Source organism: Camellia sinensis, chromosome 8, assembly GCF_055761805.1.
Source record: "Camellia sinensis isolate YWXY chromosome 8, ASM5576180v1, whole genome shotgun sequence".
NCBI lineage: Eukaryota > Viridiplantae > Streptophyta > Magnoliopsida > Ericales > Theaceae > Camellia > Camellia sinensis.
The window spans coordinates 144,916,556-144,943,840 of NC_138968.1; the positions used below are offsets into that span (position 1 = coordinate 144,916,556).

The window sequence follows — 27,285 nt, forward strand, 5'->3', positions numbered from 1 at the left end:
TCCGTTCAAGGGTTCCGAAAACCACTTGCGCAAGACTTTAACCTCCAAATAGGGAACGTATCCCAACAATCCATACATCACACATTATCATCTTTTTATTACTCAAGTGATCGAAAAACCCAATACCATCCCAATTAAGTTTTCCGTTGAGTTAAATGTTTTAATTTAAGGTTAGACCAACTTAACAAGATAATACTATCCACAAAAGCATGCATCATTAAGATGAAGGAGATAAATAACATAACCATAACATGCACACTATCATGCCAAGATATGATCATAAGCTAATAAGCATTTTCATGAACACAAGAGCATAAAATACCCGTGCATAACAGAATTTCCAGATTTGATATCACATGAGGATTAGAATGAAAAGGACTATTTTAGATTTTTCACTGGACTCGGCCTTCTTATGATTCATAGAGAATTTAATCTAGTTTCCAGAACATATTTCAGAAATGGGATAGCTTTTCTAGATTTTAAGTTATTTAGAAAACACTCCAGCGTTGTCCAGATTTGTCGACCGTTACGAAAATTTGATTTTCTTGCAAACCGTTCACTGTTTTTCGATGAAACCAATTTTAGTTGAAAGATAACTCCTTAAGGAAGGTTTTGACATAAAATAGAGGTCCAGAATAATTTTTTACATTTTTCTAGAATTTTCGAAAGTTGGCTGCGAAAACAGATTCTAAGTCACAATACCCAAAACAAGAAGATTTGTGAGAAAATGGATCCACTAAGGGAAAATTTTTGTTCCTTTTGTGATGAAAATATGCTAACTAACATATGTTAAACTCAGAAAATTTGCTTGAAGGTGTGCCTTTGGAAAGTTTGAGAGATCGGTATGAAAAAGATAGTTTTGTATCGAAATAAGGGAAAATACAAGAGAGGTAGAATCAAGGCTCAACTCTTATCATTTTTAACACAAGTAACTCATTAATAATACATCTGAAAAAAATATTTAGAACCCTTAAGAACATGTATTTGAAAAAGGAAAATGAAAGAGAAGGTTGTGTTGTGGTTTACTTGCTAGGCTTGAACAAGATGGCTTCTCCTCTTCCTTTCTCTCCCTCTCAAGACTTCTCTGTTGCTCTTCTTTCTCTCCTCTAGGCCGAATGTGTGTGTGAGTGTGTTGTTTGTGTTTGCCATGCTAGGGGGTGGTGGTATTTGTAGGCAAATTTTGGTATAAAAAGACATAAAGGCCCACTAGTTGGAATTGGATGGAAAAGTTAGGATTTACTCGGAGTCTAATGGAATAGAAGTGATTAGAGAGCTTAATCATAGGATTAGGCAATATCTAGTTGGTCCCTAGTTGAAATGAAACTAGTATTAGAAACAAAACCCTAGGTTTAGGGGTACCAGGTGTTAGGGTTTCTAGAAGACCATGATTATAATTTTTGCAAATAGGCTCCTCACATCTTCTTAGGGTGCCCGGCCACTGGGAAGGGTGATGGGGCTATTTTTTTATTCAATTTAGGTAGTAGGGACATATCTCCCAATGTATATATATATATATATATATAGATCTCAATTTGATTGATGATACCTATAATATAAAGTACATGTACTAGTTCTTGGGGTAATTTTTGAATTTAAATAAAGAAGTGAGGGCTTGGAATTAAATTCATGTATTGGACCCTTACTTATGTAGAATTAAATTAAATTAGGCTGAGAAACCTAATTCAACTAGGATATTCCTGTTTTGATATAAAAAAAAAAAGGGGTAACCGATAAGATTCGAAATAATTCAAGGAACTGAGGGGCTTTAAGAAAATAATTCAAACATTAGGGTTTTAAAGAGAATAAAATTTTCAGGGTCCTCACAATAAATGGTTCAGTTTAGCTGGCATTAAAAGAAAATTTAGTATTAAGGCCTTGTTTGTCATAATCTAAAAAAGTCAAAAAGTCACTATCCTATTTAAATTACATCATCTCTCTATCACGTCATTTCAAACTCAACCCATACCCAACTCATATTTAATAAAAAGTTAAAAAGTGCACTTATTTATAACATTCCAAACAACCGTTAAATTGACTTTGGTGGTTGAAAGTGTTTGGAAAGAGAAGAAGATATAAAAAAAAAAGAGGAAAAAATACAACAATTCAGTGTGTTTGGTTTCAGTTTTCTAAAAATTGAGTTTTTTATTTTTCGTATTTTTTTGTTTTTAGTGAATATTTTTAAAATTTTAAGTTTTTTTTTTACTGTTTTAGATGCACATTACTTAGATGTATCTAAATAGTAAAATATTTGTGAAAAAAATATTTTAAAAAATTAATAAATACACAAAAATACAAAAAATGTACTGAATTTTCGTATTTTTTTATTTATATTTTTGGTATTTAGTGAAATTTTTAAAGATTTTTTTTCACAAATATTTTACTTTTTAAGTATATTTATGTTAGGTGTGTCTAAAAATTTTAAAATTGTTTAAAATATTAAAAAAATTAATTGAAAACAAAAAAATACAAAAAATAAAAATATAAAATTTTCTAAAAAGTGTTTTTTTGAAAACCAAAACAAATAAGTTGATTTTTTTTTTTTGTGTTACTATTTACATTTACATTTTTTAAAAACTAATTGAATATTTAAGGGACAACTACTTGACAGTTGAGTCGGACAACAAAAATTACAAACTAATAAAAAAGTTTATAATATTAATAATTAATTTTTATAATATTTTTGTACTTAAAAAAGTTTCACCGACACAATGTCAGTAAGTCTCCCAATTTTTATTTATAATTTTCAAAATTCTATAAATATAAATAAAAAATGGGGCACTTTTTCATAAATCATTTTTCACCTACTTATATTTCATTTAATCTACATTATTTTCTTATATTCTAATAAGTCCTAGGAATGACATAATTACTAAAATACCTTCAATAATATTCACATTTATAGTGTGAATGCTCACATTGACAGTGTGAACAACATTCACATTGTAAAATATGAATGTTTTATATCACCAAATTGCTAATCGTTCAAAAAATATTTGTAGGGGTAGAAATGTCTAAAAAATACTTTAAATATGAAAATCATGATTTGGTAGATCAAATGTTTAAATAATAGGACTTATTGAAATATAAGAATATCTTATAGACTTATTGAAATACAAACACTTGAAAAATGATTTTTTAATAAATCTGCCATAAAAAAGTATAAATATAAATGTTATGCCATAATTTATTTATTTATTTATTTTGAAGTACTTATTATAAGGGTACATTATAAATAAATACATTGAAATTTATTTAAAATATGAATTATTCCATGTGATTTGAAAAATTATAAATACTCTATTGTTATAATTTTTTGTTTAACATAATTAATTAAAAATTTAAATTATAACTCTTTTCTTATATAATAATAAAATTAGTTGAATTCTTAATTAAAATAAATTTATTATATTATTAAAAATTATTAATTGACTTGATAATTTATTAATAAAAAAATTACTTATTATAAAATTAAAAATTTTAATTTATATTTTAAGCAAATGTGATGATATATTTGTAATGGGTAAATTACACTGACACTCCTGAGGTTTATGTTTATTACAATTCCTCATTCACCTTTTCGAAATTACATCTCCTTCCCTAAGGTTTAAAATTTCATTACAAAATCCCCCTTAGCAATTTAATTTTTTTAAATACCAATTTTGCCCTCACTGAGTAAATTACATTGACACCCCTCACATTTTAGAAATTACAATCCCCTCCCTAAGGTTTAAAATAGCATTACCAATTGCCCCATCGACTAGTATTAGTTGGAAAAAAATTCATTGAAAAAAAATTTAATCGGGAAAAAAATTATTTGAAAAAAATTAATTGGGAAAAAAAATTAATTGAAAAAAAATTTTTTGTTAGTAAAATTTTTAAATTTCTGTTTAAAAACCAACGTAAACTCATTTTTTGAATTTACATTTTTCCTCAAATTTATAAACTGAGACAACCATTTATAAACTAAAAAAATTATGAAACAAAATTTTATTACAGTTTTTTAAATTTTTGTAAATATAAATTGAAAATTGAAAACGAAATAGTTACCAAACAGGTTTCAGATGGTAAAAATGTCGTAACATTAACAAATAATTAAATAAGTTACAAACGTAAGAAATGACTTATCAAAAAATTCTTAGATTATATATGATTTGATTTTTATACTTTTTTTAAAAAATTAAAAATTAATTTGGTTAAGAAATAAAAAATAAAAAATAATTATCATTTTTTATATAATTTTTATCTTTCTAGTGGTTAGAAATAATTTTTAGATTTTTTTTTTAAATAAAAATTAATTTGGTTAAAAAATAAAAAATAATAATTATTTTTATATAATTTTTATCTTTCGAGTAGTTAGAAATAATTTTTTACAAATTAAATTGAAATAGCCATTCGTATGTATATAACCTGTCCAAAAGTTAAAATGATAATTATTTTTTACCCTTAAATGATAATTATTTTTTATTTTTTTATTTCTAAATTAAATTAATTTTTAATTTAAAAAAATATTCTAAAAATCAAACCATACATAGTCTAAGAGTCTTTTGATAAGTCATTTACGTTGGTAACTTGTTTAATTATTTATTAATTTTACGATATTTTTACAATCCAAGATCTGTTTGGTAACCATTTCGTTTTCAGTTTTCAATTTATATTTACAAAATTTAAAAAACTTTTCATAAAAACTTGTTTGATAATTTTTTTAGTTTTTAAATGGTTGTCTCAGTTTGTAAATTTGAGAAAAAAATGTAAATTTAAAAAATGAGTTTATATTAGTTTTTAAATAAAAATTTAAAATTTTTATTAATATATTTTTTTTTGAATTAATTTCTTTTGAATTAATTTTTTTCAACTAATACTAACTAAGATGGCAATTGATAATACTACTTTAAACCTTAGGGAGTGGATTAAAATTTCTAAAATGTGTGAAATGTCAATATAATTTATCCAGTAAAGATAAAATTGATATTTAAAAAAATTAAATTATTAAAAAAAATCTATAATAAAGCTTTAAACTTCGAAATGTAATTTTTAAAAAGTGAAAAAAAAGTGTAATAAACATAAAGCTCATGGTGTCAGTGTAATTTAACCTTATTATAAAGAGTACAAGCGATTGAAGGGTGTATTCGTTGGAGAGAGAAGTGAAATAGCCAAAGTGCTAACTTGCAGGAAACGAAATACCCTTTTTTTTGTGCTTAGGGCTTCCTTTCCAATCTCTAGTCCACTAGTTCGAGAACATCCAGAGCGAGTGAGCGAGCGAGAGGTTCTTCAAACAATCTGCTAAGCTAAAAATCTAGGGTTTGTTCTCGATTCATCTTTCATTATGGCTCCTGATCCAAACGGTGCGAGTGGCAGCGGAAGCACTCGAGAGGATGCTTCGGTCAAGGTACCCTCCAAGGACCCCAAGAAGAAGGATGACAAGAAGGACGAAGATCTCGTAAGTTCAATCTTACTCTTTGATTTTTGTTGTTCAAAATAATAATCTGAGAAAGAAAAGCAAAAAGCTGTTGATTTTGTTAAATCTAATTTGGGTATTATATGCAGTCGGAGGAAGATTTGGCCTTGAAGGAGCAATTGGAGTTGTATGTGGAGAGGGTTCAGGACTCCGATGTTGGGTTGCAGAAGGTCGCCCTCGAGAGTATGAGGTATTAGTTTTTTCATTTTTTTTTTTTATAATTTTTTTGTAATGATTTTAGGTTTGTGTACAATATTGAATTGTTGGTCAAACAATATATCACTGTGGGGTCTTGATTGGATTTTGGTTCAACTATGTAGTTAGAATCATGTCAAACTGAGAAAATTAGCTACGGAATTTATTTTTTTATTTTTGTTACATGAAAGCCGAGAACTTTTTGCTGTAATAATTTTTTTTTTTTAAAACAATGAAACATAGTTAATTCAATGATTTTGTTTGCTTGTTGGCCTTGCTTAACGATTTGGGCAATTGTAATTTGGAACAAAAACAACTGAGATATGGTTAATTCAATGCATATGGTAGCAAACTAGTTTTTATTGGACAAAAAACTTGCTGGTTCCCATTAATTGTCGAGTATTTTGCATGTTTGCCCACCTAAACCTTATGTTCATTATGGGTTTGTTAGATTTTGGTCATTAAGGGGGTGTTTGGCATGAAGGATTTTGGCTAAAATAGCCAATAAAGACAAAAAAGACTAAAATAACCAATAATATAAAATGTCGCATCCTACACATCAATTAATCACTTTTCCTTTCCCAACTATCTATTCAACTACAAAAAAAATCACAAATCATCCCCAAGCGCAACTTTTTTCATCTCATAAAATAGCCAAAAAGCCAACTAAAATATCAAGCTCCCAAACGGGGTCTAAATCACATTCTCGGAGTTCCTGAATATTTACATAAATTTGTTGTAAGTGATGCAAGAGGCTTTCTTGTTTATCTGGTTTCTGCTCACGCAAAACACTTTGTGTGACAAGAGTTGTGACTGGTGGTAGTGTTACTGGTGTTTTTGGGATTTCCATAGAGTTGGGATCGAAATGCATGCAGTATAAATTAAGTCAATACTAATTGAAGTTCATGAAACTTACAAAGACCATATAGGATTGGCATATAAAAATGGCAAGTAAAATCATGATTGGACTGGGATCTTTAATTCTTCTGGTAGGTTGACTTTAACAGTTTATTAGGCTTTATAAAATGAACCTTTAGAATGATGAATGGGGATCAGGGATTAGAGATCGGATATCTGGGTAAAGCGAGGAGAGCATAAACTAGAGTTCTTTCCCTCCCTTCATTTTTTTATATTAACATGGTTTAAAGTACCAATAATACATTGAGATTTAAGTAGCACAAATATGGCTACGTGACACGACATGGACACACCAAGAAATCAATTTAAAAAAAAAAATATAGGATACGACATACTTGGATTGGGACACTTTAAGACACTAATTACATCAAAAGGCCATATATTTTATGACTTAAATATCAAGATATCATTCATTTAACAATTATATTCTAAAGAATGCAAAACAATTATAGAACATTGTAATGCACATGATGTATTCATCTTTTTGCTTGCAGGCAGGAGATAAGGACTTCAACCAGCTCTATGACTTCAGTTCCAAAGCCTTTAAAGTTTTTGCGTCCACATTATGGTACTCTAAAAGCTTATTATGAAACAATGGCTGATTCAGAACTACAGGTATAAGCTGTTGGGATGGACCTCTTCGATTGTCATGTTCTCTCACTGTATCCTGTCTGATTCACATTTTTCTTTTAACACAGAAATTCCTAGCAGATATACTTTCTGTTCTGGCAATGACCATGTCTGCAGAAGGAGAACGGGTATGCTGAGTTATTTTGAGGATTTATGTTTCATTTATTCTATAGGAAGTCACTTTGTTGTAAGGTTGGCTCGCTCTTGGTTGTGCGAGGCATTTTTTGGCCATGCAGTTATCCTCTATCTCCCTTATGTGGTAATCAATATATTTTTATTTGTTCATGTTGCTTTTACAACTTGCATAATGTGGTAATAACAAATTTATTTGACATAGAATGTTGGATGTTTGTGCTTGTGTGCGTAATACAGATTGAGTTCTATGTTTTGTGTCACGTTGAAGTGTATCTGATATATATATATATATATATTTTTTGATAAATGTGTATCTGATATTTTTGTTATTATGTCAATTCTTTCAGGAGAGCTTAAAGTACAGACTGCTGGGTTCTGAAGGCGATATAGGCTCGTGGGGCCATGAATATGTCAGGTGAGCAACAGAAGATGAAAAATATACACATATATCAAAAGGGTAACAGTTTCTATTCAATGATTCATACTTGTTCTATTGATTGGTAAGATATTTTAGTTTGTCTCGAATTCCTTAGGGCGGCCTAATTTTTGGTGTGGAGTAGAATCAGATTGAAATTTTTGTAATGAGCACGATGTTGGTTAGCTTGGTAATTACATTTAAGTGGCTTTAGGACACTTTACATGTAATTCATTCATGTTTCACTTAGTAATTATGTTTCACTAAGTAATTCATTACTTCATGGTCTAATTTGTATGTTATACCCTCTACACTACGACGACCTTCCTTTTACTACTTAAGGCGGGGGTTGGTATATCAAGCTCTTTAATTTTGTGGAGAAGTAATTTATTTATTCTGTAAGGCTTGTATCTACAATTGAAAAGCCCAACCTAGCCCCCACTTTTGCTTAAAACTGAGGTAATAAGGAGAGGGAAGCTGGAGCCTTATAACCTGCACAGATGGGGCAACTCCAAGCGATATGGGACACATTCCAACGCACCTTCCTGGACCACAACATACAGTAGTTAGACAAACGGCACAGTAGTTACTGGCCCAACCAAGCTCTGATACCAAATTGAATTTTGTAATAAGGCTTTAAGGTTGAATATGGAGAGATAATAGAGATAGAAAAGAGAAAAGAAAGAACATAAAGGTTTAACGTTCAACCAATATTGGCTTACATCTACACACACAAAGCCCTATAGGCTACATCTTTCATTTACTTAACTTGATATTCTTGTTTATATGATACACCACATATATAGAGTGGGAGATACAATGAAATTCCTTTAGTTGAGAAATTGAAATAAATCAAAGATACAAAAAATCATAATAAGCATAAATCATGGGATCTTCATATATTCTAATATCTTTCATATCTTTTGATATCTTTGACAATATAATCTTATCTCCAACGGCTACTTGGCTTTGCAAATTGAGACTTGTGTTGAGCAAAAGTTTTTTGACTTTTTAGTTTTAGGGTTAATCCAATACGGATTATTTATTTTTTTAGTGTTAACAGTCACGTGCATTAAGCAATATATGTATTTAAAAATTCCTATACTAGTTTTAACTATGAATTATATAACCAACGGGATATTAGAGTCCTTTTGTATGTGTAATACTGGGAATAGTACTCATGTGTTCATTTTATTATTTCAATGTCATGTCATGGTCATATTACATGAATTTGTTTTCCATTTTGGGGGGAATCCTACCACCTTCATTACTTTATTTCGTTGTGATTGTATTGTTGTTTCAATTAATCCATGACTGTAACTTGCTTGTGATAGGAACTTGGCTGGAGAAATAGCACAAGAGTATACAAAACGACAGGTTGACTTTCCTTTCTTTTGAATTGTTATAAGAGTTTCTGCTCATTGACCCACTACTAAGCGGGTATATAATTTTGGTCTGTGTATAGGTCCAAAGTTTAATTATGCAAGGTCTTGTATGTTCAAATTATTTATCATGTTGCTGGATCTTTCTTTCTCTGATAATATTCTGTTACCCTCTTAATATCCATTACTTTGTTTGACATTTATGACTGGTATTGTATCGATAATATTGAGTAATCAGCTCATTTAGTTCCATAAATATGAAATTTTGGCCTTATTTCTTTATTATAGTATGCAGTTTTTTTTGTTTTTAATAAATATATTTATTTTAATTGTTAAAACTCATCTTAAGTTTATTTGCTTGCTTCACATAAAACATTTCAGAGCAAAGAGGCCCTTATCGATGATCTAATGGAACTTGTACAACAAATTGTTGCTTTCCACATGAAGGTACAACTTATTTAAAGTTTTTGAGTGGTTCACCTCTTTATTACTAGGAAAAAGTATTGACATATTGAGGAAATTGGTTTTTAAGTATTTCATCAAACTATAGCTTGGGAAAACATTTCGTGGGAGTTTATTTCTAATCTTTTTGCATCTGCCTTGCAGCACAATGCTGAATATGAGGCTGTAGATCTTTTGATGGAGGTATTATTCATCGTCATATTTCGTATCACTAGTCTCACTGTGCTTGAAAATATTTTATTTAAGAGTTATTTTGAATTATTCCAGGTTGAAGACCTTGATTTGTTAGTGGAACATGTGGACAAAACAAACTATAAAAGGACATGCCTGTACCTCACCAGTGCAGCAAGGTTAGTGAATCCTAAGAATCTTAAGTTTATCTTTTGAGTTTGCCTTCCTGAATGATGAGTTGTATTTTAATACCTTTTGTTTAGTATCTGAACTATGCAGTGATTTGCCATAAGGATTTTTTAAACTAAAAATTGAAATTTGAATTCTATTACAATCTTAGACCATTTTGATGCACAGAATAAAGTAATTACGAAACTCTGATTTCCAATAGCTGTTTGGTTTAAGTACTTGATTAGCATTTGGTTTTAACTAATTCTAAAAGTTTTACATTGTTCTCTGTTACAGATTCATAAAGGTTTATATTATCTAATTATCTTACACTTCTAATTTTAATTGAATTTTATGATTTAGTTTAAATATTAATTGCAAATATAGGAGATGACTTTAAACAGACATGCTCATGCATGTACCTATATCACTGCTAAAGTGAACCTGCTTGTATTTTCTCCTTTGGAGCAACAATTTATGTATTGGCTAAGGAGTGTTTGAGTTGTTTGGAAAAAGATTAAAGCTATGATTGCCGATCAATATATATCTATTAAATTCATGATTGAGAAACTGATAAATTTTTTTATAATGTAGTGCATATTTTATGGACGCGTAAGTGAACCACACTATTTACATTTTTGTTTTATTTTGGATAAGAGGGGGTGGAGGTGGAGGTGGAGGTGGAGGTGGAGTGGGAAAATCATTATAAGGGTACCATATTAAAAAAAGTTAGTGTGTCACACAAGAGTGTGGCAGTTTGATGTAGATGGGTACAGTACTGATGGCTAATAAGGAGCAGCCTTGCCAAGCACCATGTCTACTCTCTTTCTACCAAAAGTTACAAGGTGTAGGATCTATTATTATTATTTTAAATAAATAAATAAATTATGCACACTACTCTATTATGGAAGATGACATTTTTCATTTTTCTGAATGTTGAAATTTGGAAAACAGAAATGAGGTTTTCTGTTCTTTCAGGAAGATGGCATTCAAAGAACATACTTTAGGAAGCCAAATTGCTATTCAGTCACATGCTTCATGGTGTTGTTTTGCTATTACCATTTCGTGATGTCTTGTGCCACTGTAGCTATGCCCCGAGACATGCACACAGACTTTTTTCGTGCTACTGATATTTTGTGATTTTAATCTTGCAGATACCTTCCTGGACCAGATGATATGCTAGTTTTGGATATTGCGTACATGATCTATCTAAAATTTGAAGAGTACCCAAGTGCACTTCAGATTGCTCTATTTCTTGACAACATGCAGGTTTGCTCTTCATTCTGCATGTCAAATATTTTCTTACCCCTCTTTGCCTGAGTAAAATAAATAATGAACAGTGGTATCAAAGTTTAAATTTTGTTGATAGTGTGACTGGACAACTATTATACCGTTCCATTTCTAAAAAAAAAGAAAGAAGGATAGAGCAGATGATCTTTTCTTAGATGATATTCTCTCGTCCACTTTTCTGTTTTGACTCTTAATATTTTGTTTCATTGTATGTCTTGACAGTATGTGAAGCAGGTATTTACATCCTGTGATGATCTGCTACGAAAGAAGCAATTTTGTTACATCCTTGCTCAACACGTAAGTCTTGTTATTCTAACTTCTTATTGATTATACTCATCTTTCTTGTTTCACTTTTCAATATTATAAATAGCAGTGGGTTCAAGATGTGTAGAGATCATAGTTTTCCTTGATGAATCATGTATTCATTTTGATTTTCTCTCCTTGGCTGTATCTGGGGTCATTCCCAACATTTGCCTCTCCCAAATACCATGAGCTACTATAGTTTGGTTATGTAAATGGTATCTTTCTCCAGTTATTAAATTTCAGCCTGATTGCTGTAGTATGATGTGTTGTAGTAACGTATCTTTTAATGTGCTTTATGACCTCCCTGTTGGACCTGATATCCTGGTACGGTATGGAACCTCGTCCCTTGCTTGGAAATAATTAGTCATACTGCTGTTCTCTTCTTGTTACTTTCTTGGTTTGGATGCCGACCGTGACGTTATTTTATAGATAGGTTTGGTAGAAGACATAAATCTGTGGAGTTAAAGAGTTGTATTTTGAACTAATTTGTCGTCTAAATGGAAACATACCAGATCTCTTTTTAGAAGCTTCGTCCTTGCATTGTTTTACTCTTGTTGCAAGTCATCAAGTTAATGTTTCGTTTTAATTGATTGCAGATAGTGTTTGGTTATTGATTTCTTTCATACAGGGTATTACTTTTGAGCTTGATGAAGAGATGGCTGCAGATGAAGACGAAAGGGAGGCATTGCAAGAAATTATCAACAATACTAAGTTAAGTGAAGGTTATCTTACACTTGCTCGTGATATAGAGGTCATGGAGCCCAAGTCGCCTGAGGATATTTATAAGGTTGGGACTTCTTAGATATCCATACTAGCTCTTGATTTGTCCTGTCATCTTTGATAGTTATAATTACTGTTGCATATTTGAAAGGGGTTTGTATGTGTGTTATTCCTAATTGTTTCTTCATCAAACTTGCTATTCTTGCTTGGATTTAATTAGGCACATTTGCTCGATGGCCGGGCTAGTGCTGGTGCAAATGTTGATTCAGCCAGACAGAACTTGGCAGCTACATTTGTTAATGCATTTGTTAATACTGGCTTTGGTCAGGTAAAAGGGTGGTTCATTTGTGTAAGAAATTTTCGAGGCAAATATTTTAGGGATGGCCTCATGTAACATTTGCTGCTTATATTGTGGCAGGATAAGCTAATGACAGTCCCATCGGAGGCTTCAAGTGGTGGTTCTTCAGGAAACTGGCTCTTTAAGAATAAAGAACACGGAAAAGCCAGTGCTGCAGCAAGTCTGGTATGTTCCCCTCCCCTTTCAGTCTATTTGCTGGTCCAAGTTTCTTTATTGCTGGATTATCACCATTTTTCCTTGTAGGGTATGATTCTGCTTTGGGATGTTGATTCTGGACTTGCCCAACTTGACAAGTTTTTCCACAGTAATGACAACCATGTCATAGCCGGTGCATTGTTGGGAGTAGGTATTGTGAACTGCGGTATCAAGAATGACTGTGATCCTGTGAGTTATACTTTGGCATTTTTCTGTACACAAGTCCTGTGACTGTTATGTATTTGGAAATCCTAAATTTTCTTTTTTCAGGCATTGGCACTTCTTGCTGATTATATAGATAAAGAGGATTCTTCTGTCAGAATTGGTGCAATAATGGGTCTGGGCCTTGCTTATGCTGGTGCCCAAAATGAGCAGGTGAGGTTCCTTGCATTTTTAACTGGTGGTTTCTTGGTAGGCCATGAAAATAATACTATGTCTGATTCAAGAGGCACATCAGTGGAATCATTCTGTATATTCTACCATAGATTGTTAATTTCATCACAGAAGTTACAGAATACACACAAATAGAGAGGGAGAGATAAAATTTGATGAGTACTGGAGATACCTTCCCTTCTCTTTGTACAACATGTTTAATTATAGTTGATGTTGATTAATTTATAATTGTTCTCAGTTCCATAGTTAATTGTCTTGTATCCGTGGAATGCAAAAACATCATTTGACTTGTTCCTCTACTTTCTTTGTTTGATATGTTTATTTCCCGTTGAAGCGGACTAATCTAAATTGTTTGTCAGATCCGTAGTAAATTGACTCCTATCCTTGGAGATAACAAAGTGCCTCTTGATGTGATTGCGTTCACTGCTATTTCATTGGGCTTGGTATATGTTGGTTCCTGTAATGAAGAGGTTGCTCAGGCAATTATATTTGCATTAATGGACCGAAGTGAATCAGAATTGGGGGAGCCCCTCACTCGACTTTTGCCTCTTGGCCTTGGCCTTCTATACCTTGGGAAGCAGGTAACTAAAAAATGCAAGCTGCGGGGCTTATTTTATTTTTTTTCTATTTTATCACAGATTATTCTTTTTCAAATTGTGATAATTAATTTTTTATTTTTATTTTTATGGTGGTGTATCTGAAAATTATTATTTATTTATTGTTTATAACACCTTATAGACTCTGGACTTGATTCTTATTTACATCATTTGTTTTGTGGTGTTTTTTTTCTTTGGAATCCCATTGTGTCGTTTAACAGGAAAGTGTGGAGGCAACAGCAGAGGTTTCTAAGACATTTAATGAGAAAATTAGGAAATATTGTGACATGACCCTACTTTCCTGTGCTTATGCTGGAACTGGGAATGTGCTCAAGGTGTTTACTCTAACCCCTTTAATTTCAATTGGAGTCGACTGTTATGTAGATGAAATAGCTTACTCTACTATTTATTTTCACATAGGTCCAACACCTTCTGGGTCAATGTGCCCAACATCTTGAGAAGGGAGAAACCCATCAGGGACCAGCTGTACTTGGAATTGCTATGGTAGCAATGGCTGAAGAATTGGGACTTGAAATGGCTATTCGCTCATTAGAGCATCTGTTACAGTATGGAGAGCAGAATATCCGAAGGGCAGTTCCTTTGGCTCTTGGTCTTCTTTGTATATCAAACCCTAAGGTAAATTATCCTGTGATCTTTTCCAAGCTGAGCAACCTTGGAACTGGTGTTTGAATTGCAGTTGAGCTAAATTATAGTCACTTTCTGTGGGTATATTGCTGAGTAATTTATGAATTGGATGTTCTGACCAGGTCAATGTTATGGATACATTAAGCAGACTTAGTCACGATACAGATACAGAAGTAGCAATGGTATTCTCTCTTTCATATAATATATGAGGACTATAGTTAGTATTATCGAATCCTTCTTAGTTACAGCCTAAATCTTGACATATTTATCTGGATTCTACAGGCTGCTGTCATCTCCTTAGGGTTGATTGGTGCTGGAACCAACAACGCTAGAATAGCTGGCATGCTTCGCAATCTTTCGAGTTACTACTACAAAGAAGCTAGCCTTCTTTTTTGTGTAAGTTTCTCTTGGAATTTGTTCCACAGTGCATCTCAGATTTTATTTCTTTCTTTCTTTTATTTTTATTTTTTATTTTTTTAAGGGGTTCTGTTTTAATGATTTGTGTTGGCCACTTGTGCAGGTACGAATCGCCCAGGGTCTTGTACATTTGGGAAAAGGCTTGTTGACTCTTGCTCCATATCATTCTGAGCGCTTTTTGCTATCCCCGTAAGTGTTTCTTCTCCCCCATATTACCTTTTCTATTTTAGGGTGTGGGTTAGAACTGATTCACATACATACATATCCAGCGGGAGATGAGCAAGTTTCAACAATGGGAGACTTCTTCCAAAGTGGTAGTTTTCACATCAGGACTGACCCGTTAATTGGGATGTTTCTGTTGAATCTAAAGGTTTTTTGTTAGAATTTTGATGGCACCTAAGCTAGTCCATGTAGTTTAAACCTACCATTTCAAGTGGTTCATTCCGCTTTTAGTTAATATCCCATATACAGGGGAACAATGGTCTGTTTCCCATTTAAGAGATTTATTTTTAAAGAAGAATTATTCCACATTATTTATGTGATGGAATTCTAGAAATGAATCAATAGCATTCATATGGAATTTCCAAACACACTAGAAACAAACAAAAAATTCGTCATCCTATGAGCATCTTTTGTATAAGAGAAGTTTTGGTCTTAGATACAGCCGAGTGTTGGAAGAAGATTCAATCAGATGATCCAAATAAGTTCAGCTTACAGCTCTGTTGGGTTAAGAATGGTGTCAAATGCTTCATGCATTCACTTCTTCGATAGGGTAAATCATTCAGTAGAGCTAAAGGAATATATGATCCGTCTTGTCTACAAAGTTTGTTTACTGTTGTAATCTGTAATGTGGCTATTTTGTCCAAAGCTGTTAAAAGGCTGTCATGTGGAATAAAACATTTTTATTTATAAAAAAAATAATAAATAAATAAATAATTTGTGGGATAAAGCATATTGGGAGACGGTTACAAATATGAAGTTTTTAGATCATCATCTAGCCTTCTTTTTTGCAATTAAATGAATAAATAAATTTTAATGTCTGTGAGGAGAAGTATTTTTAAGTCATACCTCTGGCTTTTCTGTCGGCTCACTTTCTGTATGTATTTCATCTTTTTCTTCCAGAACGGCACTGGCTGGAATAGTAACCTTGCTGCATGCATGTCTTGATATGAAAGCGATCATATTGGGGAAATATCATTATGTTCTTTACTTCCTCGTTTTGGCAATGCAGGTTTGGTCTCAGTTTATAACAGCTTGTGTACTTCTATCTCACTCTTTTTTGCTTTTAATGATTGGGCTGTTAACACACTACTACTAATGGTTGATTATGTTATATATTTCCTTCAATACTACAGCCAAGAATGCTACTGACAGTAGATGAGAACTTGAAACCTCTGTCAGTACCTGTGCGGGTGGGCCAAGCTGTCGATGTTGTTGGCCAGGCAGGTCGACCCAAGACCATTACTGGTTTCCAGACCCACTCAACACCAGTTCTTCTGGCTGCTGGTGATAGAGCAGAGCTTGCTACTGAGAAGTACTACATTTTATCCCTTGAAAGGTGTACTATTTGACTGTTTACCTGTTGCATTACTAATGTTTAATTCTGTGTAGGTATATTCCACTCTCTCCCATTCTTGAAGGCTTTGTCATTTTAAAAGAGAACCCAGACTACCGTGAAGACAATTAACTATTGACGAGCATATAAGTGGAGCTGTTTTGATTCAAAATGCAACTGTGTCCAGACCCACAGACTTGGGGCTTTGTGAGATCTTATCTTGTTTGGGATGAGGCTCAAGTCCAACCCTTCTGATTTATATTTTCTGAGTTTCACCCAATGGACCGTGTGTTGGTAGCGCTACCTGTTTTCATAACTATATGAAAAATAGAGAAAAAAAGTGGGAGAGGGGAGCGGTAGGGGGTTTCGGTTTGCTTTGCCTGGACTGTTTTTGTACATGCTGTGTACCGGAATATTATGGATGAAAAGCATGAGCTGGTTTACATTTTTATTCTACTTTTAAATTATGAGGGTAATTTAAATTTGTTATGATGACTTTGACCACTTCAATGGGAAGCCAATACATTCTGCTATGTTTCTTCTGATTATGCTGTGTATTTTTTTTTCCGTCTCAGTCTTTGCAAGGTATTTTGTGTATGATTTCCCAGTTTTTGACTTCTGATAGAGCATTTTTCAGTTGAAGCCTGTTGATATGAAATCTGAACCCTCCAGCAGGAGGTTTGACCATTTCGCGTTAGTACCCCAAAAGGGTCAAACATAAGGAAATAAATAGAAGATGATCTTCCGCCCAGGATGAACATTCTTTGCCGCCTAGATTACATTGTTTTTGAAAGATATTTGAGATGATTATATTTTATGATCTTTGCATACATTATTGTTTGGTGTAGACTGCTGTTATTGCAAGGACAATGAATGCATAGTAGTACTAAAGGCTGCTCTATGCTTGTAGTTTCTGTGCCCTTTCTAAATCTTGTCTCCCTTGTAAACAATCGAGGATCTCTCAACTTGTTCTCTTCCCTCTAGACTCTGTTTGGTTCATGGATTTGAAGAGAGATTTGAAAAAGAAAAGAGCAAAGGTAGGTGAAATATGAATGAATATAAGTATATTGTACTTATGTTTCACACATTTTTTTTCTTTCCATTTTCAAATCAATGAATCAAACAGAGTCTTAATCTCTTCTGATCTCAACTTTTTGCAAGTCAATTCTACATCTTCAGTCAAGTATTCCTTCTTCTCCCCCCCTCCCCCTTTTTTTTCAGTATATGATTCCAGTTGTGAATGAAAACCTAATTTTTATGTATCTGGTTTGGGTTAACTAGTGTCATTTGGTCATGTGAGCTGGTATGGTTGCCTTCGTTAATAGTAGCAGGGTGGGCAGTCTGTTCAAATATGTTCCCTTGAATATGCTTCAGTTCTATCTGCTTTGGTATGGACCAAGGATAGTAAATGAATTACCAGCATGTTAATGTTTTAACTGATGTTAAATTTTTGTTTAAACAGCAAAGGGGAGCTAGGGACATTGAAACTAGCTTAGCCCTACGGATTTTTGTTATCTGTTTCATTGCTCAATTTTTTCATTCATACAAAATCACCATTAGTTGTACTAGTCAGCTTCGGCAGGCAAGGATTAGCTCTATTTGCAACCTTTTGCTGTAAACCCTCAAATGCAGTTATCCACTTTCCCTTTAACAATGGTTAACTAGGCAGTAAATATCATTTTAAGTTTGCTCCTTGTTATCTGATGTACATCGTAGTTGATCTGTTCTCTGCTTTGGAGCTCACTACTCTAAAGATCAATTCTGTCAGTATCCCCAAAACACTTTTGATAATTTATTTTTATTTTTATTTTATTTAATTAGGCATACTAAGCTTGAATAATTTCAGAACTAAAATTATATGCAAGGGACCATGACTTCCAGAATATGTTGGCAAGGGTGGTCCAATTTGAATCTTGCCTCCCCTCACCCAGACCCTTGTGTTGTCATGTACCGCCCACCCAAAATAAGAAAGAAAAAAAAAGCTACAATATTATTGGCAGAGGAGTAAAGAAGTTAAGGATATTTGAATCCTTAGTTTTCTTTTATACAGAAGATAAACACAAAAATAACTTCATACTCACTGTAAATTGTCCCATCTAAGTTGTTCAAGGATTACAACATTGGATACTAAACATGAAAACACAAGGTGGTTCATAAGGTTTATGATATTCAACAGATTACTATTAGACACATTATCAGATGGAGGAAGGCTAAGACACACATCAACCAACAAACTAACATGATGAATCCATTGGAAAAACAGTAATTTCCCCAAAGCAGTCATGGTAATATTGCATTAGCAAGGATCCCATGTCTGACATATATATATATGTGAGATGGACTGGTCCTAAAAGTTACATACGAGAGATCAACAAGGGTACAGAAACCGGAGTCTCCTCACCCATGACTGGCTGGAACAGATCCAATTCCCCGTAACGCTCCAGGACGCGCATCCTGCAATCCTCAGCGGCCATTAATCCAGTTGAGTATGCACCGTGCACAGACCCTGGGTAGTCTACACTTGTCGCCTCCCCTGCAAAAAATAGGTTATCGACAGGGATCCTTAGCCTCTCATACAGATCATGGGGTTTCCCTACTGCATCATAGCTATAGGATCCAAGTGAGTTTTCATCCATGCCCCATCGAGAAACAAGATATTGAATCTGCATCAGCAGCACAGACCAGAAAAACATTAATGTTACAGCCAACAGAAAATTCCAACATGTACATGCAACTTTTTCTGACTGTTAATTTTATGCCTCGTCTCATGAATGATTCTTTTTCCTATATCATATAGATTCTCATCCACAGGTTAGGGCTAGGGCATTAACCAAGTTGTTCGTGACCTTGGCTAGGCTAGGCTAGGTTCGGTTCGGTAAGGGCTCGGTTTGTTATGTAAATAAACAAGTTCGAGCCAGACTTTTAGGTTTGCTTAATAAACAAGGCAACCTTGCGCTTGAATAAGGTCGGATTGTTTATTATTTATTTAAATAATGTGAACATGTGTATAAATAATAGGATAAATATATTATTCATACATTAAATAATATAAACATAGTATTTATATATTTAAATAATGTAACTAAAACCCCCAAAAAATTCATTATCGACTGAGCTTGATTAGTATTAGTGAGCCGAACTTGAGCTGTATTAATTTTCAAGCCGAGCATGAGCTAGAATGTCAAGCTCAATAAACCAACATGCCAAACTCGTCTTGGTTTGGTTCAATTCGTTTGCAGCCCTCATTAGGGCAGATATGAACATTTGTGCATCATAGACAAGTTTTCTGTGGAAATTTGAGAACTGCGACTCCATCAGTTCCGCTTAAAGGTCACCAAGCTGCTAATTTGACCTACTGGTAAATGGGGAAAAGATAATAAATGTTCACTACAGAAGAAGAAAAAAAAATACCGGGGCAGAAGCATCAGGCAAGATTTTCTTCAGTTGCTTGAAAGCAAAACTAGCTGCAGCTTCATCTGACATTTTCTGAATGTCGAGAGCTAGCTTCCCTGCAGGCATATAAACAAGGACAGAATGACCGGTAGCCTTGTGAAGGTTCAGAAAGTAGCTGCATCCATATGAAGTTTCTGCAACCACCCCCAAGAATTCTACATTAGGCCAAAACACATTCTCAAAGTGCAAGACGATCTTGTTCTCAATCCCCACTCCAAGGTCAGCAATAGCTGATTCCTTCCACTCAGGAAGCCTTGGCTCAAATTTGATGGTATTGGATTTCAGAACACCAAGAGGAACAGTAACAATAGCAGCATCTGCTATGAATGATCGCCCATCTTCAACTGTAACCTTCACTCCATTGTAACGTCTGACAATTTTTTTAACCCTTTGGAACGAATATAAGGATAAGAAAGGCAAATTAGGTCACAGACAAATTCAAGGCCAAATCACAGGAGGGTTGAATTGATAATTAAATTTTACCTGTGGTTCAAGCGGATGTCAAGACCTTTGGCAAGTGTATTAATAACAGGGCGATAGCCCCGCACCATGAGCCCGTGACCACCAGGAAGCAGTTCTTCCTACAAAACGTAACAGATATGGCAAGACAAATGTAATTTTTTCAGTTTGCATCCTGCCAATATATAGCCAATTTTCTTCTATGTTACTTTGAACATATTTACTCCATTCTATGTAATAACAATAAATAACAAATTGCGGGGAAAATATCGTACTTTTTCGAACTCTCAGTTACAAGCTTTCATCACCCCAAACCCCACCCCCAATTCCCCTGTAATGCTGGTTAAAGGTTGTCACTTTTTGTTACACAAGATTACGAGGACCCTTCACCAGATTAGACCATTGAAAAATATACGGCCCCAATCAAACTCACGACCAACAGATTCAATTGTGTACGACAATGCCGAATCTAATTTGATTTGGTATGATGACAATAAATTATTTGTAGAAAGAAATATTGATTTGAACAAATCTCATATTCTGTTGAAAATCCAATGTGTATTTGTTGTGAAATCAAAACTAGTATAATGGGGAGAAAACAAGAAACTTACCTGATCCCAGCATTTAAGTGAGATGGTATCAGCATCTGCAGCAAACCAACCTTCCATTCTGCATAAGTACCACTGCAACACCTTATGAGCAATCCCTTCCAACCTGCAATAAGAATCTTTCTGAATATACCATTCTTAACTAGAGTAACTAAAGTATGATGCTACATTTAAGTACCTTAACTCCGGCTTCCTTTCAAAAACAATTGAGATAGCACGAAGTATAGACATGTCTTCACTATAATTTTGCCTTACTTTATCTGTCTGCAATAACAAGTGAAAAAGCAACTTAAGAAATGTTTGCTAAACCAGCATCACATCACACCTAGAATACAATAAGAACCAAAGATCGTATTCTCAAACGTACTTTACTGCAATGCTTTATTCAAGTTCCAATTGTAACAATAATAAGTCATTTAAGTTCCACACAGACAGACACACATTTTGTGGTGGCAGAGAGAGAGAGAGAGAGAGAGACATGCCTCTTTCAAAATGCTCTCAAATGCTTCGCCAATCTTCTTCACTAAATCCTGAGGAACTTGATTCCCATCCATATCAAAGAGTGCATAGCTGAAAAATACAATAAATTCTTTAAGCGTTGTATCAAACCTAATGCTTTGTACATATCTAACATTTATTGATGTCAAATACAAATAAGAGTTTCACAAAAAAATTCATATGCAAACTAAGGAACTTCAATTATTTGCTCTCAACTTAGTGATTTTCCAAATCTTCTTCAAACTGATTTTACATCAATAGTCGATAATGTAAAACCAAAGTTATTGAATGTTTAAAATCTTAAAAAAGCAAATACACATCTTGACCAGGGAACACACCAACTTTATGTTACACCTGGAACTCAAGCAATGTAAGTGGAAGCTCCACATAAACCAAAATGCATATCTTAACCAAGGAAATACACCTGCAACTCAATTAGTGCTGGTAAAAGCTAGGGACATCATAAGCAATAAAGAATAATTACCTTTCCAAATCATGATCATATAATACAGAGTTGTCACCACTAGTACGGTAGAGAGGAAGTCCTAGTCTTCCAATCAACGGTGCCAAAGGATTTTCTTTGCAAACCCCATGCAACCTGAAACATCAATACGAAGATACAACTTGGTTATAACCAATAGAAGGTATCTGAAAAATACACCAAAAGAAAAAGTCAAAAAAATGTAAGTTACCATGATGCACCCAGGTCAATAGGAAAACCAAATGAGTAATCTGTGTGAACTCGACCACCAATTCTATCCCGTGATTCCAACACGACAACCTGAAATAAAATATAGTTAATACCACCTCAGTATCTCCATATAAGAAGTCCACCTAGGAACCAAATTATACAAAGATTCCAGCAGGGTCAAAAAGGGAATGTCTTTCTCCAGTAAGTCAATATGCACAAAAATATTCCTCTTTGTCATGAAAGAAATCTTTGGACATGGCAAATCCTCAATTTCATTCACCCAAAAAACAATTCCTCAATTTCCACACATGAAGACATGGTTTACAGGGCATTTTTACAGTAAAATGTAAGAATAAAGTTCACACTTCACAAAAGAACTTGCCTATGTTGTTGGGATAAACAGGGCACTCATTTGTGGCTTGCCTTGTGGAGCAAGATGGAGGTACTGTACCCCAGAATTTTCTATATGCTTTAAGTACTCATATTCGCAGATCAGCTTCAAGTGTTCAACTTAAAGCTATCCAAGATATAAATATAATCGAGGGACACTAAGATTCAAACTTCAACTACACCAAACATAGGCAAGCTCATATATTGATATGCCAACATTACAATTAGGAGAGTACATCAAAGTGCTGGCCAGAAAATAATCAAGATAACTAGTTAGTTGTGCAAGTTCATCAAAGTTACGGAAAAGAACATGCAACAAAATTTTTTAAATACTAGATGTCGATAAATGTGTACAGAATTTGAACCACCAAAAAAAGGTATTTCGCTATCCATCATATTAACAATCATTTAGCATTATAAATATATAAGATGAATGCATACCATTCTTGGTTAAATAACTATAACAAATACCTGAAATGAAGCATCATGAAGGGCCCGAGCAGCTGCCATACCGGCAAAACCACCACCTATGACGATGACTGAGGGTGAGGCGCCATGTCTCCTCTCAACATTTGAATAGCAAGGAACTACAAAAAACAAAATGAACTTAGATTCTCATATTGGGCCTTGGAGCTTAACTGGCACAAATTGATAAATGGTTCAAATAATGGCAAAGTCAGTGATTGGGCATGCTGATACACACATATTAAGAGTCACATTCAATGAACTAACATCACTATAATATGGCTCCACATCTACTTCCAATCACACTCTAGCCAAGTATAGAAGTTAAAAACATCTTGGTCATCATCAAGACAAAAACAGTTAACAGAAACAATGATAGACAACATATTTTACACACACACTGGACATGCTACCTATCATTATTCAGAAATGCAGGCAAGAAACAACTACGTAGAGGCAATTATGGACCACAAACACAAAAGAAGTAGCAAAGATATTAACTTCTGTAACAGAATCGTGGGTGAATAAATAGGCAAAGATAGATGGAAAAAAATAATTTATTTCTTAAAACAAAAATTGATCAAAATTGATCAAAATAATCTCAGATAAAGTATTGAAATTAATGTGTCATTATACCTAAAAGACATACAATGCAAATTTAACTACAAAAGATTTTTCAGTATCAATCTTGAGAGTTGCTTCTGTCCTGACATATCCCGCCTCAATTTCCATTTAAAAAAACTGAGTCCTTGCCTGAATGTTGAATCAAAGGCATGCCAATGTCATTGTTCACCCTTCCCCCTCTAGTTCTAGGTTAAAGACTCAATTTTTTTCTACTTCTTAATTTTATGTGGATAGATACTTTCCAATGCAGATTTAAAATCTTTCAAAATGTACATAGATGAATAGCTCAAGAAGGTTGCAACCCATAATAAAATCATAATCTTCATCAAATTGTGAGTAATCCACACAAAATGGATTAAGTTAAGCCAAGAACAACATTTGGGAAAAAAGTTCACATCTACCCAAGAACATCTTAAAAATGGGTGTGCGCACTGCGCACTTTTAATCAATACAAGCTGACACTCTTCAATTATGAGAGGATATATTGGATAAAAAAAATAGGGGATAAAAAGAAGTACCACTATCATAAAACTAGAACAATACCGAACAGTAAGAATTGGAAGGTAAACAACATCAACCAATAGCTGCTCAAGCAGAAAAATATCTTGCCCCATAAAGACCAAAGCCTACGCACTACCCAGTAACTGATGATGATTTGATAGCAATGATTGAGAACATGATTTTTAAGTAGAAGACAACGGTACTGGTGGTAAGCCTAATATCAGCTTCTTTGGTCTCGTTTGTCATAGATTAGTTAAAAAGCCCCTACAAGTTGTCACATTAGTCTATTTATTTTTTTATACTTCTATTTTGTAAAAAAATCAACTAAAATAGTTAATTTTATCCACCATTTGGCTATAATGATGGCATAATTAAAATTACATAGCTATAATTTTTAAGAATAAAAAAAGCGACATACATATTCAAAGGGAAAGCATACCATTTTTTCGATAGGGGGTCCGCTACATCTATGCTTTTTAATCACGTATAAGGAAAAATCGAAAAGGAAAATGCATGGATTTTAATCTGATTGACAATTGAAGTATAATGCAAAAAGGAAAAGGCCAATGCATGATTTTCAACTAATATTATAACAATTATTCATATCACAGGCTCTCATCGGCTTATCAGACAAGTAATTATTACAAACTGACAGCTTAAAATCAGACCAGTCCATAATTCTCAAAAAATAAAAATAAAAATAATAATAATAAAAAATAAAAATAAATAAACCCACCGACAAAGAAAAATTAATTTTTAAAAAAAAAAAAATTTAAAAAGAGGAAAAATTAAGAAAGAAATTGTGAACAAACCCTTGGTTAATTGGCGATTACTCTGTTCTCGCGACTCCATGATCAGACGACGATCGGCAATGATTAAAGAGATTACTGTGATTAAAATTACTTAACAACAGCAATAATAACGATATTAATGAGAAGTTCGCTCTAGGTTCCAAGGGTTTCTCAAAATTAAACAAGGTAAGAGGAGGCAATTGAGGTGAGTAATGAAGAATAAAAACGAGAAGGCACGTTATGAAGTGGTTTGAATTCGAAGAAGAGAACTCCAGATTGACCAAACAGCTCATGCGCCTATTTTTCTATACCTAACTCACACACACACTCTCTGTCTCTCTCAAAAAGCAATTTTGCTTTCTTCAATCAAAATCAATCTCTCTCTCTCTCTATCTCTATGCATGTAAATTCACACACAAAATTGAATCCCGATCGGCCAAAATTGAGATCAGATGTATCAAAATTGTATGATTCTGATCAATTCAATGCGTCTGAGATCTGAAGAAAAATGCCAGAGAGGAAATGAGGAATCGTATGTGATGAGAGAGACAACGAGAGAGTTCTAGAGAGAGAAAGTTTGCACGATGCTTTGGGTTGGAAATTGAATCGGCTTATTGGGTTACGACGGTACGTGTGTGCTTGGGCATTTTATAGAGATTTTTTTTGTGTGAGGAAGTATAGCAGTCGCGCGTGTATGGTTAAGTGAGTACTCGCTTGTGTACCGAGAGAGAGATTTTGACACGTGCCAGGCGAGATGGTTTGCTACAGTATGTTGACGAAACACGCTAATGTGTGGACAACAGCCGAAAGCAGCGAATATAGTGAGGGTTTTTGAAGGAAGGTTCCACGTGGTAGGAGATTATTTGACGGAAGTGTAGCGTAGGAGATGTCATCGTCATGGACGTGGACAGATGAACAGTGATCCGTCATATTCTATTGCGTAATAAAGCTGCTCTAATTCGGAATTTAAAGCCTAACATTAGATCTCCCAAATAATTTATTAAGAGATTGTTTGGGATGACTTAAATAAGTGTATTTTTTATCTTTTTATGAAAAGATGTGCAGAAAAGTAGAGAAGTAATGTGATGAAAAAAAGATAAAAAAATAAAAATATGAATTATTTTTGGATTGCCAAACTCGACCTAAATATTTTATTAAATTTCTCATATGAGGGTGAGACTCATATACATGTGGATTTATGTGAGTCACACACTTATATACGAGATTTAATAAAATATTCGGTAAATTATTTAGGACCTCTAACATTTTTCATTGTTGGATTTTGGGTAGAGTTATGCCAGGAACTCTAAATAAATTACTAAATTTTTTACCAAACTTCTCATAATGTGTGTGAGTCTCACACCCATGTGAGAAGTTTGATAAAAAAATTTGATAATTTATTTAAGATACATAGCAATTTCCTTTTGGGTAAATTATATTAGGAGAATTTTAGTATACATATTTTATATTACATTTATTTTTAATTGAGAAATTCATTTATAAATTCTATTTAAAGGATTTATAATTCAATAAGTTCATAAAGTTTATAAAGTTTATAAAGTTTTCTTATGTTTCATCTAATCTCATATATTTAGATTTGTATTTTAGGAGGTTATTTTTTCCTTATTTATAATATTTTTAGGATTAATATACCCTTTGTTCTATTTTTAATAGTAAATATTACACATAATTGTAATATTCTTGTTTCCTTTTTCTGTTCTATTTTGACAATTTTGAAATTAGTGGGATAAATTTCTTTAAAAACTAAATATCTATTATAAAATTATAATATTGGCCAGAAAACATGGTTAAAAAAGAATCTTACAGCACAAAGAAACTTCCTCCCACACTCTCTCTCATGCTTTCTCTCACATACTCTCTCTCTCTCTCTCTTTCTCTCATTTGCCTGTTTGAGAATTGGGAAAAATCACAAAACAACAAAAACTCAGAGAGATAAATTGAGTGATGATCATCAAATAAATAAACAAAATAGAAGAAACCTATAAAGATGCTCATCATCATCATCATCATTCTTCTATTGTTATAGTTCGAAACTCTGTGTTTTTTCATTGTTACAGTTTGAAACTCTATTTTCTTCCAATATCGTAAGGGCAAGGTTAGCACCGTTTTTGTTTTGCATCTACATATGGTTATGTGTTGGTAAGGATGTATGTTTAGAATTGTTTAATAATTTATTAAAGTTAGATTCATTTTTTGTTTCGAGATGGATTGATATAGTATTATATATCCGTGTATATATATGTTTATTAATTAGATATTTTTGTGAATATGAACGTGCACATCCACTAAAGTCATTGTTATTGTGGATTATTTGATTTTAATGTTTTGAATTTGGTGATGTGAAATTCAACATTAGAAATATGTGATGGTTGCATGATGTG

At 33.2% G+C, this 27,285-nt stretch overlaps 2 protein-coding genes across 3 annotated transcripts; one reads left to right on the forward strand and one right to left on the reverse strand.

Annotated features, from left to right (window-relative positions):
- The first annotated feature begins 4,995 nt into the window (after positions 1 to 4,995).
- LOC114318665 (26S proteasome non-ATPase regulatory subunit 2 homolog A) lies at positions 4,996 to 16,936 on the forward strand. Its single transcript, XM_028265602.2, has 25 exons — positions 4,996 to 5,437; positions 5,545 to 5,645; positions 7,063 to 7,183; positions 7,267 to 7,326; positions 7,681 to 7,748; positions 9,083 to 9,125; positions 9,512 to 9,577; positions 9,737 to 9,775; positions 9,860 to 9,942; positions 11,086 to 11,200; positions 11,444 to 11,518; positions 12,153 to 12,311; positions 12,465 to 12,572; positions 12,663 to 12,767; positions 12,846 to 12,986; positions 13,068 to 13,172; positions 13,550 to 13,771; positions 14,008 to 14,121; positions 14,207 to 14,422; positions 14,554 to 14,613; positions 14,714 to 14,827; positions 14,952 to 15,037; positions 15,971 to 16,079; positions 16,204 to 16,382; positions 16,460 to 16,936. The coding sequence occupies exons 1-25, from the start codon at positions 5,324 to 5,326 to the stop codon at positions 16,533 to 16,535; spliced, it is 2,679 nt and encodes an 892-aa protein (XP_028121403.2). The 5' UTR covers positions 4,996 to 5,323; the 3' UTR covers positions 16,536 to 16,936.
- A 1,521-nt stretch (positions 16,937 to 18,457) lies between these two features.
- PAO2 (polyamine oxidase 2) lies at positions 18,458 to 25,670 on the reverse strand. 2 transcript variants are annotated; one of them, XM_028265603.2, is made up of 10 exons: positions 24,905 to 25,670; positions 22,974 to 23,089; positions 22,114 to 22,202; positions 21,906 to 22,019; positions 21,406 to 21,493; positions 21,102 to 21,187; positions 20,927 to 21,029; positions 20,340 to 20,437; positions 19,815 to 20,244; positions 18,458 to 19,066 (listed from the first exon to the last, which is right to left on the reverse strand). In XM_028265603.2, exons 1-10 carry the CDS (start codon positions 24,942 to 24,944, stop codon positions 18,758 to 18,760), a joined length of 1,473 nt encoding a protein of 490 aa, XP_028121404.2. In that variant the 5' UTR covers positions 24,945 to 25,670; the 3' UTR covers positions 18,458 to 18,757. The 2 variants fall into 2 exon arrangements, with proteins under 2 accessions (XP_028121404.2, XP_082739795.1); XM_082883669.1 differs by having other exon boundaries at positions 21,102 to 21,183; positions 21,402 to 21,493; positions 24,905 to 25,519.
- Between the last annotated feature and the right edge of the window lie 1,615 nt (positions 25,671 to 27,285).

Coding starts and splice junctions, on each gene's coding strand:
- PAO2 (XM_028265603.2), bottom strand. CDS start 24,944: ATGGAGTCGCGAGAACAGAGTAATCGCCAATTAACCAAGG. Junction 21,494..21,905: donor TATGATCATGATTTGGAAAG/GTAATTATTCTT, acceptor TGTATTTTTCAG/CTATGCACTCTTTGATATGG. Junction 20,438..20,926: donor CACTTAAATGCTGGGATCAG/GTAAGTTTCTTG, acceptor TACGTTTTGTAG/GAAGAACTGCTTCCTGGTGG.
- LOC114318665 (XM_028265602.2), top strand. CDS start 5,324: ATGGCTCCTGATCCAAACGGTGCGAGTGGCAGCGGAAGCACTCGAGAG. Junction 9,578..9,736: donor TTGTTGCTTTCCACATGAAG/GTACAACTTATT, acceptor TCTGCCTTGCAG/CACAATGCTGAATATGAGGC. Junction 11,519..12,152: donor GTTACATCCTTGCTCAACAC/GTAAGTCTTGTT, acceptor TCTTTCATACAG/GGTATTACTTTTGAGCTTGA.